Below are 13,738 nucleotides of genomic sequence, written 5' to 3'. Positions count from 1 at the left end.
TAATTAGGTACTTGTTAAGCAAAAACGAGGACACACAGTTATTCAGTCAGATCGTGTAGATCAAGATAATTTCCACTTAAACCGCTGTCAACCCAAAATTACGTTAATAAATACCAAGAAAAAGCTGGTCACATTACGTAACATTCAAACGGCGAAGTTGTACATTATGGTTGAAGCAAAATAAAGAAAGGGAAATCCAGTGCGAAGCGAATATAATCGTGCACCATCGTTGCCAGTATCCGCTAGGAAAAAAGTGCAACATTCGCGAACCGGAATATTTACGCGAGCCACCATTACTGATTCGCGAATAAAGATCAATTTCAGCCGGCTTTAAACGTGGAGGCTTTAACCGGCACACTCACGAATCCGATTCGAACGCCATGGACACAGGGGATTTCCCTTGAGCTTAGATTTAAGCTCCGTCTGAAAAACTGCTCAACTACGGTGGCCAGCAACGGCTTAGACGCGATTATTTTCTCTTTAGAATCGAAACACGCAACAACGTAGATAAACAGGTGCCGCAATATTTCTCTGTTTAATCATTTTCATCCACCTTAACCGTTCTTTGTAGTCGTAACTCGCAAAATCGGAATGTAAATACACCTCCTATCCGATCGTTTATTTCTTATTACAAAATTCGCCAGACACGATATCGATCGTGTAATACCTCGGATGAATCACGTTGCGCCTGATCCGCGCGAATAAATTTCATTTGTAGCGCGTGTGTATATCTTGTAAGGAAGACGTGTAAATGGCGCAATATGGTATAGCGTAACAGTATAGGTAAAATAAGCTCCACGGTAGACACGCTTGCACGTACGAAGCGTAACGAGTAATCAAGATCGTAAAACCATTGCGTTCGATCATACGCATCGCTGATTGGTGCGGTCCTGCTTATTTAAACAGATAGTATAAGAAGGTAAAAAAAGAGAAAAACTAGGAGAATGCGGTATCATCCCGATATTCTTGAATAATACGTTCAAGAAACATAGGCATCCAGGAATACTCCAAACAAACATCCACAAGGCTGGAAACAGTGCATCCAGGAAGTTTGCACGAAGTCGCTCACCTTGCTACTATACTTAACCAGGTCATCGTATCTTTCTATCACGTTCCCGTGTATTATAATCTCGCTTTTGTGTTAATAAATTAGATAGTTACGGTTTGAACGCGTGGAACATCCACCGAGATCCCTCTCAGCCTATGTAGCTGCCGGAGTATCGCGAAAACGTTACACATGTTTAATCGTGAGTTGGATTTCGTTGTTGGTCTTTGACCGTGTAAACGTTTGCTGGATTGTATTTGGATAAATTGGTTTATGAGGTAGGATATATTAAACTAAGCATTAGCCTTTCGAAGATAAGATAAGAACATCTCGAAATGGAGAAAGCTCGGGTATCGTGTTACTCTTATCTGTATTTATAAAACATATCGGCGGAGTTAAACTAAAAAGATATTAACATCCTGTATCGTTTAACGATTATAACGACGTTAGCTTTGAAAGGGCTCTTGAAAAACGTCTCTAGGAGAAGTAATATTCTAAAGTAATTTGTTATCGCGACAAGGATATCATGTTTTTTTTTTTTTTGTAGAAGAAAACTCGGTGAAGTAGCTTCCTTAATTATTCGGTAGATGCTGGAAGAGCGAATGGTAGATCCTGGTGCGCGAAAGGTATACGGGAAGTATGAAATATCTGTAAGAAATTACTATGTCTAAGAAGACTGCGGGTGGTCCAGCTACCCCTAAGAAGGCTTCGTGTTTAAATTCTCAATAAGCCTCTCGAGTGCTTCTCTCTACTTTTCAAGATACTTTGCTAATTAATACTTGAAACAGTTTCGCAAACACGTGGACACTACTTGCTACGAATCACTTTAAGCTCCTTTGAATTCCCTTTTATGGAAACATGAAATTTCACTTTGAGAAATTGTCAAGAAACAAACAACATTATGGCAAGAAAGAAATATTATGATTAGTCAGAACTTGCGATTTAATTGTTCCCTCGAAAACTTTTTATTCTTCCTCTCAACCCATTCGTTTTGTCATATATTTTTTCTTATCCTAATTGTATATTTGTACGCATATATCAATACCGTAACGCTAAAATATATATCTCATGAGCACGATTTTTGGCTGTTATGATAAAACGTAAAAATATATTGATTATAAATGGTAATCCTTAACTGTCAATACTCACGAATACAAGAATGACAAAGGTAAAAAGTTGAATGTATTACTCTGTACAGTTCAGTTTGATTTTCCATCTCAATGGATTAATCAAAACATCACGTCATTTCAATTCGCATATCGATACTTGTGTGGTATACATTTCCGTTCGAAATTTTCTACACATAAAGTTTTAGTGACGCGAGATCAATCAACATCGAGGACCAAAATATAGCTTCTTTTACGTTCCATATTTTTATCAGAACTTTTTAAATAAAACTTTACGCATGTTTCTCTTACATAAATCTATAGTAAACGAACTTCTCAAAACCTAAATTAATGCAGTCCCTTATTTTTCATTAATTTTCTAAGTACACGAATAATATCCAATACTAAAAATAAGACAGATGACTAATTTCCATAAATTTATTCATCGCGAGAAGATGACATAAATAATTATAAATTTTAAAAGGTGTCTAGAAAGCAACATTATCGTTTCCTTTCTACTTCTCAGTTTCTACTTCTCAGTTTATATAGTTGATCAACGCGAAGAGCTCAAATAACAACGGCTGAACTCAATTTATCTCTATTATATTTCTTCTTACAAGAATAATGCTGAAAAAAAGGAAGGACAAGAAAAAGAAGAAGGAAGAAAACTAAAAAGCAAGCACGCTTTCCTCTCGCATTTTTCCTATGTTTCTCCTGCTTGCAAGCTTCCTATCTCTCACAATTACTTGAATTTCAAACGAAAATGCAAAATCCTCGGCAAGTTAGCCAGCCGTGAGACACTGGACGAGAACATCACGAACTTTAAGAATCGCTTTACCATCCTGAGAACTCGGCGACTCCTCCCCTCGTTAGAGTCGTCACCAGAGTCGCTTTTATCGTGAAACACCACCGTGAAACGTCTTATTTAATCGCGTTACAGCGTGCAATTGCCGTGCTCGATCGAATAGAGAAACTCTAAGTAAAGGAGAGAGAGAGAGAGAGAGAGAGAAAGAGAAAGAGAGAAAACAAGCGCATGAAGAACGATTGAAGTGGTACGCTCCCCGCTCCATTAACATTTAATTGCGCCAATCGTCTTGGCGTATGGAGACACATCGATAAACTCGTTAACAGAATATGTGTCAACGGGTAATCGAGTGACTATGGAGCGGTGAATCGAAGGGAGATGCGAACAGAGGCGGTTTTATTCACGTTCGTTCGTTCTCTCTTCCATGTTTCGTCTCCCTCAACCATCGATTCATCGGATTCTCAATGGTACGGCTCAAATGCGCCTCGCGATGATAGCGCTTCGATTACTTTCATCGGCAGCTTTTCACTCGAATTTCGTTCGTTCCACGAACATGATCTCGCGCTCCGCCATTGATGCGATTTTAACGCGATCACGAGCACGCCGATTGTATCGAATCACGGGGATGAACCGATCGAAGGATAGGATGAGTACAGTTACGCCTATTTCGGTGGTATTCGAATACTTGCAATGAATTCACGGACATTCGGAACAGGATTCGATAATATGGCTTGAAATGTGGATAGATTAAAATATATTTGATTCGAATTCAATATACTTAATTATTTGGAAAACTTTATTTTCATTCGTATTTTTATGATAGTTTAAAACTCAGGTTTTACTTTCTGGCAATTTGATAGATGTATATTTGTCACATATTTTTCTGAGGATTTATCTCTAAAAATGCTCGGTTTTAAAACTATAAAATTTGAAAAATTATAGAACTGTTGCAGTGTTGAAGGGCTAATACATTCGTTGTCAAAAAAATATAGCGGTATCAGCTCTAAAATGTTTCATTAAAAGTGTATTTATTTTTAAGGAATGTTGATTTTAACACATTGTTCGAGTCAGTTATTGAGACATAAGGATAAATACGAAACTGTTAAGAAGATTGTTTGCAAAGTTCGTAGTCTTTCCGACAATTCTTAATAATCATTTTCCCATCATTAACCTATCCCTTTTTGAAATTCCAATTACACGGAAGAAACGAAATTACTTGTATCCTGTTCATGGAAATTTCTCTTTGACGATTTCTCGCGTCGTCCGAGGATTACACTTTGAACGATAACCCAATTCGCGAGAACAAGCGGGCCAGATTAATTTTCGTTTGTTTAATGTTCAATCAAGTATAGAAAACTCGAAACACGCCGCTATTTTCAAAGATAATTCTAACAGAATCGTTCAATTTTCGTACTAGTATCGAGCGTTACGTTGTAGACAAACTGGAACAGAATATGGTCCACTATGAATCGTTTGAAAAATCAAAAACTACGAGCCGAAGTAATAACGTTTCTAGTTATTAATGCACCAGATAGATTATTGTTCGTTTTAAATCGATCGAGCAAATTCACCGCCCCATTCTCAATTTCCTTTCGTTTAACTGTTCAAGACAAAATCCGTTTGCGCTTTCGAACAATATAACTTTTCGTTTATCCACTTTCCTTCTATAAATTAGTTACGCGTTCCATCGATGTTCATTCTCTATCGGATATTTGTCTGTATGCGCTGCTTTTTTTTACAAGGTTCGATGAGTCAGAGAAAACAGGACATTTAGTTTATTTATTATTTATTTTACATATTTATTCAAGGGGTTGGAAATAGGATTGATTTAGAATTTAAAAAAAAATGTTTTACAGTTGTCAATCATATGGCAGATCTTATTTAATTATTTCTCAAAGTTACGAAGCGTTTACAGTAATTAATTAGTTCACGTAGAGCTTGTCGCGTGTCAATCGAATACGAATTATTAAAATATCAGGTTGATAATTTTTCTTCCAGTTTTATACGAAAGGAAGCACAGAAATATGAAAGAAATATGAACAGCGAAATCTAAATGAATAGTTAACATTCAAGCAGAAAATCCGCATTTACTCTGAATGGATTCATCTGTGCGATTCATTTATATCGACCGAGCATTCACGTTAATGAATACCGGAAAATTTTCGAATATTCTGCTAGGTCCTTAATTCCTCTTGTAATATTGGTCATTCTTGCAATATTCGCGTATTACAATCCAAATATAATAAATAAGGTTTTTATTTGTATACGCAAATTACACACAGTACTTACAAAAATACAAATCCTACAAACAAATCTTACAAATAATAAATCACCTGATTATTCTCTTCGATGTAAACCTACGAAAGAAAAGTCTGTAACCTGTGATTCAGAGAGATTCATCGATATTATTAGTTGACAAATTTTTATGCGAGAGGATCCTGGTCTGATAAAAATTCTTCAATAATAATTTCAAGAAGATTTTTATTTGTATACGCAAATTACACACAGTACTTACAAAAATAAAAATCTTACAAACAAATCTTACAAATGATAAATCACCTGATTATTCTCTTCGATGTAAACCTACGAAAGAAAAGTCTGTAACCTGTGATTCAGAGAGATTCATCGATATTATTAGTTGACAAATTTTTATGCGAGAGGATCCTGGTCTGATAAAAATTCTTCAATAATAATTTCAATAATACCTTAATAATTCTCCAGATTTACTTAATTCTTCTTTAAATATTCTCATGCATGTAGTCGTATCTTTTCCAAGTCTTTTTACAGCGGCAACCATCATTTTCGTCGTCCGCTCGTTTCTCTCTGTTCTTTTTTCCCTTCGTACCGCGTTACCATGAATCCTAAAAATTTTAACATACATTTTCATCTAACATCGCGCTCGCCATTTCTTGTCGCTAGCGACATAAACCATAGAGTACAAATATTCATTTTCTGAGATCTATAGTTCGGTTTTTTAGTTTTATTCCACGTCTCCGGTATAGTTCACCATATTGCGCCGCGTCGTCTCCATCGGTTCGTATGCTAATGTGCTCGCAATTTGTATAATTCCGAAACGGGTTAAGCACACAGGACGTCGCAGCATCCGAGGTCGATAAGTTTTTCTGACTCCGTGATAGGGCGTCGTTATCTGCAGGTGCTGTGCAGGGCGAAGCTCGTTTCTCGCCGCCGAGGCTTACTTTACATTTTAATGTCTGTGCGACCGCGGATCACCACGATCCTCCGAAAAGCTTCTAATGCTGTGGGCTTTCCCTCTGTACAGGATGTCTAAGGACAGGTGACACAACTGGGCGAAAGATCATTCTGCAAGCAGAGATGAATCGATAATATAAGAAATAAAATTCATTCGCTTGAAGCCTCGTTCCTTTTCGAGAAACTTTTGATTAAGGATTCATCGAGTACACGCGTACTCAGATATAATTTTTCACTAAACTTTTACCTGTATTTTCATATTTTAATATAGACTTTTTTTTAGAAACGAGACAGATGATCAAAGGTTTCATATTTCGATCTGTTGCTGCTATTGACAAGCGAATATTCGCTAGAAAGATCGAATATTCGTTGGATACACGTATACGCGTTATCAGCTAACTTCTAATTAGACGCGTTCATTGATCGATTCTACTTTATTTCTATATTCGTCAATGATTTATTTTTTAAGCTTGATTTACCGAAAGAAACAACGTTTCGAATAAGGAAGGCTTATTCTACATTCTGGCTTATCTTTGGTTGTAGGTTAATCTCTTGAGCGATTACTTGCTCGCTCTTGTCGCAGTCTTATTCATTGTCCGCCTGATGTTAACTAGCTTATCTGAAGTGAACAAGTTACGAGTATTTGTATTTATAGAACTGAACGTACTTCGCGTAATTTTTCCTCGTTTGAAAAATAAGATGCAAAGTGAATTTTAAATACGTGTAGTAGATTGAGAAAACGCTCTTCCATTAAAATGAAGAACACATCGATCGTTAAACCGGAAACGTTTATCCATCCCATTTCGTTCGGCTGATCTTATAAAAGATTGTATACTACCATTTCAAACCAGAACCTCTATTTCCTCTGTAAACCGGAGCGTTCAAACAAGCGAGAAATAATATATTCTGTGTATAGGATAACAATGCGCTCTCGTCAGAATCGAAAGACAGAGAACAAGTATAAAGATATCGAGTGGACATACAAACTCGGTGGCTGTGCGTGGCTGCGAATTAAATGTAAACATGCAAGACGTGCTCCTATATTTCCTGTTGAAATAAAAAATTAATTTAAACTAGAGAAACGGGACAAGGAAACATTTTGCTGTTTAATCTATTCACAGCTGAGGCCGTAGCAATACTGGCGTAGCATACGTCGAAGCCGTATAATACGTCAAAGACTATTCTTAGACAGGTGCACACCGCTCGTAGTTAATTAATTCCCGACCATAAATCATAGGACATTCGTTAATTTAACTCTGCTACGTTCTCTCTGTCATTTTTCACGCAATTGTATTTTTCTAACGTTGAAAAATATCTCGAATTTACGTCAACCGTTTTTTTTTTTAAATTACTAAAAATCTTTGTCGTTTTATAGAATAACCCGACTTCCTTTACAACACACGAGATTAGCGAATAATTCTATAAATACGTTGAGATAATTCACTTCTCACCGATTTTTCTCTGTTGCATCCGACCAGTTTTAAATAGAACGAACGTCGACCCCCATTTGCCAACCGAAATTGCAATAGAATCGTTCCCTTTGTGCGCGAAGTCGTTCAAAGCAGCAAGGGTAAGCCGAAAATTTGCGAGAACGACTATAGTTCAATGCAGTTTGTGAACTATTATTATTTTCAGCGGCGAAGCGCGCCGAATACAAACGCGAAGTGAACTAAAGTCATAAGTATAATCATGCGGTTATTACGCGGCTGTTGAAAACAGCCGCTCGCTGTTTTGTCTTCATTTCCGTGGAAAAATTAGTCTTTCGAAAACTGCTCGATTTCATGCAAAACTAGAATACCTGTATCTTCTCTAAGTTTTCGTGAAATTCAGTTAATACGATGATCCTGAAATGACGTTGCTTTCTATTTTTTGTTTCAGGTAAGCAGTGAATATCCACCTCAGCCTTGTTATATTTTATAAATATTTCATCATGGTAAGTCGTATCAGTCTTTGTATTTTTATATCAAATATTTAACATCTATCAACATTTAATCATGCCAAATAGAAATATTCCAGTTTTTCAATTTTTCCTCATCGACGAATTTTTCTATAGAAATATTTTTTTTCTTTTTATTTTTCTATAGAAAAATCATGCGGTACAGAGGATAAAATAAAGTTGAATAAAAGCACGTGCGTAACTTTTATATCTTTATACAGTAACCAGTAATTCTTATATAAAACAAAGGAGCATAATTCACAAGTGGAAATAAAGAAAAAATATTTGATAAAATTTTGTCTTTACCGCTTTATTACTATTGCTCGTCTTCTAAATTTTCTTTTATCGACCATTATCGATCATCGTTACAAATCGTTCGTTCGTTAATTACAATTAAGACGAAACCAAAATTGGGCCGTCGTAAGTACACATCTGTATGAAAAAGCACTGAACAATATACAAACTTCGATAACCATTAATTGGAAACCTCAGTATATTATTTGAAGGAAATTTATCAAAGTATTATCTAACTAATTAGCAGTTAATATTATAAACTCGTGAATTTCCAATAAAATCAAAATCAATGGAAGAAAGGTTTGTATATAAACGGGCAAGAAAGTCGATAAAGAAGTATCATAAAATTTCAGCTCTGAATCGAGCAGCCATTGTCATTAAGGGGTTAATTAATACCGGCGTAATTAGCTGTGTTTTTACCTGGATTCACGATATATATTACAGCATGATCATTTCCACTGATTTTCTTTACGGTACTTGCAATTTTATCCGATCTGATGAGCCGCGAATGCCAGGCTGTAGTTTGCGCGCAAGAAACTCCGTCATTTATCGAAGTTTCGACGATAACAAAACATTGTAATGACGCTGCTGAAAACGAATACGTTTTTAACCATAGTCCATTAACTCCGCTACCACAGTTGCGATCTATAAAACAGGAGAATATCCAACATCGAAAGCTGCAAGGTAAGAAAAAAAGAAAAGAAGGAAAAAGTTAAAAAAAATGTAGGTTTGCGATAAACTTGGAAGACGTGCTTTAATAAGAAGCATCATTATGTGTCTATCATGCTCGGGAAAGGTATATGTTACGTTAGACGAGTAACTGATGAACGAGTTTTCAACTCAGAAGTCAGGCGATTGTAATCTGTCGTACGTGATATATTGTCTCCAGTGCCCGTAAGGTACACTTTGATAGTATAGACGATGTTTTATTAACGTACTATCGACAGAAAGTTCGAGAGCGATATAATTTTTAGAGGATGGATAGTGAGATGATAATCAACTAAATTTTGTTTCCTGTTAATAGTAAACGATAACTGAGAGTACGAAATGGTAAATTATGTAAATGCCACTTGAGTCGACAGTGATGGAAATTACGTCGAAAGGATAAACACGTTGGGCAGGGTGTTGATAACGTTATTACTTGTTTTTTTCGGAATGTGTAGCCCTTGTAAAATGAAGTAATCCAAATACCTAGATAAAACACGCTGTTTGGGTTATCGACACTCTGGAGATTGCATAGAAAAGTTTCGAAAATCTGGATATCCGTGGATCGTTTCGATGTCTTCCGGGGACAAGGATCCCGTTTGGGGAAGCAAAAGTCCGTGCAATCGCGTTTCCAATCTTCGCTTCGATAGTAAAACGCATCATTTCGTAACTTGCTTAGAAAGTGGTTGGATAAAATCATGAAGTTCTTACGAATTTCGACCTCGATGGCTGCGTGAAAAATAAACGAACATAATATACGATGGCCACAGGGGAAATACACGATAAACCATATTTTTCGCGTTCTATGGAAGAGCAATTTTAAAGTTCAAAACGTTCCCAACCAATACCTGTGTCACCAAACTGGTATTTTCATTTGATTTTTGGATGAAATTCGTGTTTTTTGTCATCCTCTTGAACATTTCAAAAATTTCGATCGTCGTAGGATTGGTTATGCTCTTGTTGGTTTTGCAAAATTAAAAAAATTCATGGATCTGTCACGCGTTTTTCCTTTTTTTTTTTTCTTCCTTTTCAAAGAGTTATGTATATCTTTCCATTTGACAGATTATTTCGATTTTCGACTATCATATTAACTTCGTTTTCATTTCAACAATTGGATGACATCGAAACCGAAATATAAAAAAGTAACAAAACATATGTTTATCGTATTTTTTCGAACGATACACTCTCGTCCGCTTGTACAAAAAATATTTTTACAATTTTTTCGATACTTGCGAGAATCGATAAGGACCTCTGCCCGATAAAAGTTAACTTACTAATAATATTTTATCTTTCTGTATTCTATTTAACGAATAAACTCGTATTAGCCTTATATACAAGCCTTTTCCACTGTATTTCATACAGTGTCAATTCAATGAAACATATCACCGAGTATGTCCGTTCAAAGGAGACGTGCAACGAACGAATCTCACAATACAAATTACACGTGGTGAAAAAAACATTGGCAAAGAAATTCCGTGTTAACAAACGGCCATCTGTTTGGTCACGCGCGATTTGATTAGAAAACTCGTTTCGCTATTGCGAACCTAGTAATTACATCGGCATACCTTTAATATATCTCGTCCAATCCTCTATTTTCTGCTTTGCTCCGCACATATGGATACGTACGATGTAAATTGAACTCGATGAACAGGCAAGTTCGGTTGACAAGCTTTTGATTACACCGTGAATAGAGTTGCTCCGCATGAATCATCTTCTTTTTCTCAAGATGAACCGTGTACTGAAAACGAGGCAATGCTATAAATTTGTAAGTCGTGATTTTACGATCGCGAATTTCCATAATTCCTTCTTCAAGAATGAAAACATGCACGTTATCCACGCGATAATATCTTTCTGTATGATGGTAGTTCTGAAACATGGAGGAACGCGTTACGCCTGCCAGTCGATGGAGATGTTATTATCGCGATTATGGGTGTTCCAAAAATAGCCATAACTGCTGAATTAGCCAATTTATTAGCTTTTAGATAGATAACGAGCATTTCGATGTCTCGTTAATCCACATCTTCGTATTATCGACGATATTTGAAGACGACAGACGACCAACATAACAAGTCTCATTTCTCATATTTTATAAAAAGACAAATTTAAATTATGTTTCCATTTGATTTTGCCACTGAATACGTGTTTAATAACATATTGATACGCGTGTTCTATAAGAAAATATTTCTTCTTAACCATAAAATAGCATAGAAGTGAAAGTATCGATAATGAGGATATTAACAGAAATGGATTTGTCGTACTTTTTGTCCGTATAATCTTCATTTGGATGAGCTTTAATTCGTTGGATTAGGTCTAGAGATAATTCTATAGTTGCTACACACCGTGAAAATATCTTCTTCGTTTTTCTGCTGGATCTACCTTGTTTCAAAAATTCATTGCAAGCAACACCCGATAAACGCAGGAAATGATAAAAATAAACTCGGTATATCGCACTTTCATGCAAAACAATTTATAAATTGTATAGTTGAAGTCGTAAACGCCGCGAGGATGAAGAGAATAAAACAAGATTTTTTTTTTAGCAAGTAGGAATGTAAATCTCACATAAAATACTATGAAACATGTTAAGTACTGAAATTATGCAGATATTTTATGTTTATTACATTTTAAGTTACGTTTTCATATTATTGTTCTGTACAGGATTTTACTTCCTATGCAAATTTAAGTATCAGGAGATCAGTAAAAATGGACTTATCTTTATTTGTAGTTATCGTATAATTTTTTTTTTTAGAATAATTAAACGACAGGAAAATTAATTATATCGAGTTTCCATTGAAATGTTTCAGATGTTCCAACTTTAATCTAAACGTAGTTCAATAATTTCCATTTCTGAATAAACACTATCTAAATACAAAAACGATATACTAGATTGAATAAAAAAAAAAATATAATTTTAATTAATCCAAATTTTAATATAAAAAAATCAATACGAACTTTTGTAAATGACAGGAATCAGGTTTGATCGAATTTTATTTACCGAGGCAAGAAAAATCGCATGAACAATAAAAAGATCAGCAAGGATCAGTGGAGAGTTACGAAGACCAAAGTTCTGACAAGAAAATGATAAGTTAATACCCGAGATATAAGCTTTTCACGACTATAATTGCCACCGTTCATCCGAAGGCAATATTATAGCGATCTTTAACTTGTCAAATGAAATTTTTTATGAAATTCCGGAAATGAAACTGCTCGTTAATTACACCATAATGTAACATTTCTAACGTAACAACATATTGAATTATCGACTATTATCGATAATATTTCGATGTCAGAACTATTTTAAAAGTAGATTAGCGTACCGTAAAATAGCAAAAGCATCGATACACAACAGAATCTACACCATTTTAGACATCTATAGTTATATGTTTCCACGATCTTAACTCACTTAACGGTAAAACTGGTTGAGTGATTTATAAGGTTTCGATATGGTCGTGCTCCGTCCTAGAATCAGTAAAAGAATCAATTTCTTTTCTATCCTTCGTTATTGTTCTGCTTCAAGAAACACAATTCACTGAAACGATGAGTTTTATCCTAAATTCTGCTATAACGTGAAACATAGAGGACAAGAATATGATTAATAATTGTGAGAAAAATTATAAGATATACTTAATGGCTGCTCTGAAATACCCAAAATGGTAGGGATAAAATAAAGAATGGTAGATCTCGTTTGTTAAACCACTCGCATCAATCGAAACCAGTTTTTCCTCTGCCAACCCCAACATAGGTACCATAAACCCCAGTGACATACTTCATCTAAAACCTAAGCTTAACTTAACCATTCTGTCATTCTATCTTTTATCCTTATTGCATCCATTTATTACATAACCAGAAGCCATTGTTTCAGAAAAAGAATGTTTGTCGGGATGTTGGGGAGTAGCGAAATTCAAGAATAATTTAGAAACATTCAGTAGAATTAATAAATTATTAAACAATATATATACATCGTTTTTTCAATTTGTCGTTATTTATCGGATAGCTTCGTGATTGTTTCTCTAGAAAAATTAGTTTCCTTATCGAGTAATTGTGGCTTTTGCACGTTTGCAAACTACTCACTTTCTTATGATAAAGATATGCGTTGTAACAATTAGGATATAAATCAGATGAGATGAACTCTTGTCGAATGTTAAACAGTTATTGCCTGTTTTTCTTGTGAAAAATTTTTAGACAAGCGTTGCAATAAAATGTACGCGTAATACACCGACTGTCGAAAACACTATACTTTCCCTGCCGCTCGATATAATACAATTAACCGTAAAGGATCGTCAGGACAAAGACAAAATATTGAGTTGGCAACTAAGTGATTGCGGATTTTATCATTAGGCGGTAATGACAACATCCGCAATCACTTAGTTGCCAATCCAATAGCAGCTTCGTGGACTCTAAAACCAGGCAAAAGTTTAATTCCGTATAGATATTTATTACGCGAATATGTCGCAACATCCATCCTCGCGCAAATCAGTGAATATCCTTGTGAAATTCGAGTTTGTGGAACAAATTCAAAACTAGTGGCGTACAGGCACTGCTTGCGCATGGTGCGTTAGCGTTTCTATTTTGGGAAAACGCTGTATCGGTCCAACCCACGAACACGATCCGCCATAAAAGGCACAATTTCGGTCAGAAAC

At 35.5% G+C, this 13,738-nt stretch overlaps 2 protein-coding genes across 12 annotated transcripts in view; one reads left to right on the top strand and one right to left on the bottom strand.

Moving 5' to 3' along the window:
• The window catches only part of LOC126917035 (hemicentin-1), a 644,265-nt gene that overhangs the window by 485,059 nt on the left and 145,468 nt on the right, over positions 1-13,738 (top strand). The gene's annotated exons all lie outside the window — the stretch shown is intronic.
• On the bottom strand, positions 5,844-12,671 carry LOC126917084 (uncharacterized). Of its 4 annotated transcripts, none has more exons than XR_007710852.1 (5): positions 11,360-11,673; positions 10,667-10,839; positions 9,588-9,830; positions 7,618-9,041; positions 5,844-6,277 (listed from the first exon to the last, which is right to left on the bottom strand). XR_007710852.1 is itself a non-coding variant. In XM_050723538.1 (5 exons), exons 2-5 carry the CDS (start codon positions 10,803-10,805, stop codon positions 6,273-6,275), a joined length of 612 nt encoding a protein of 203 aa, XP_050579495.1. In that variant the 5' UTR covers positions 10,806-10,839; positions 11,360-11,661; the 3' UTR covers positions 5,844-6,272. The 4 variants fall into 4 exon arrangements, 2 of the variants coding, with proteins under 2 accessions (XP_050579495.1, XP_050579494.1); XM_050723538.1 differs by having other exon boundaries at positions 8,817-9,041; positions 11,360-11,661; XM_050723537.1 differs by lacking the exon at positions 5,844-6,277 and having other exon boundaries at positions 8,387-8,534; positions 8,817-9,041; positions 11,360-12,671.

This window comes from Bombus affinis, chromosome 6 (assembly GCF_024516045.1).
Source record: "Bombus affinis isolate iyBomAffi1 chromosome 6, iyBomAffi1.2, whole genome shotgun sequence".
NCBI lineage: Eukaryota > Metazoa > Arthropoda > Insecta > Hymenoptera > Apidae > Bombus > Bombus affinis.
The sequence above is the reverse complement of the archived record's forward strand: the minus strand, read 5'-3'. Positions and strand labels throughout refer to the sequence as shown.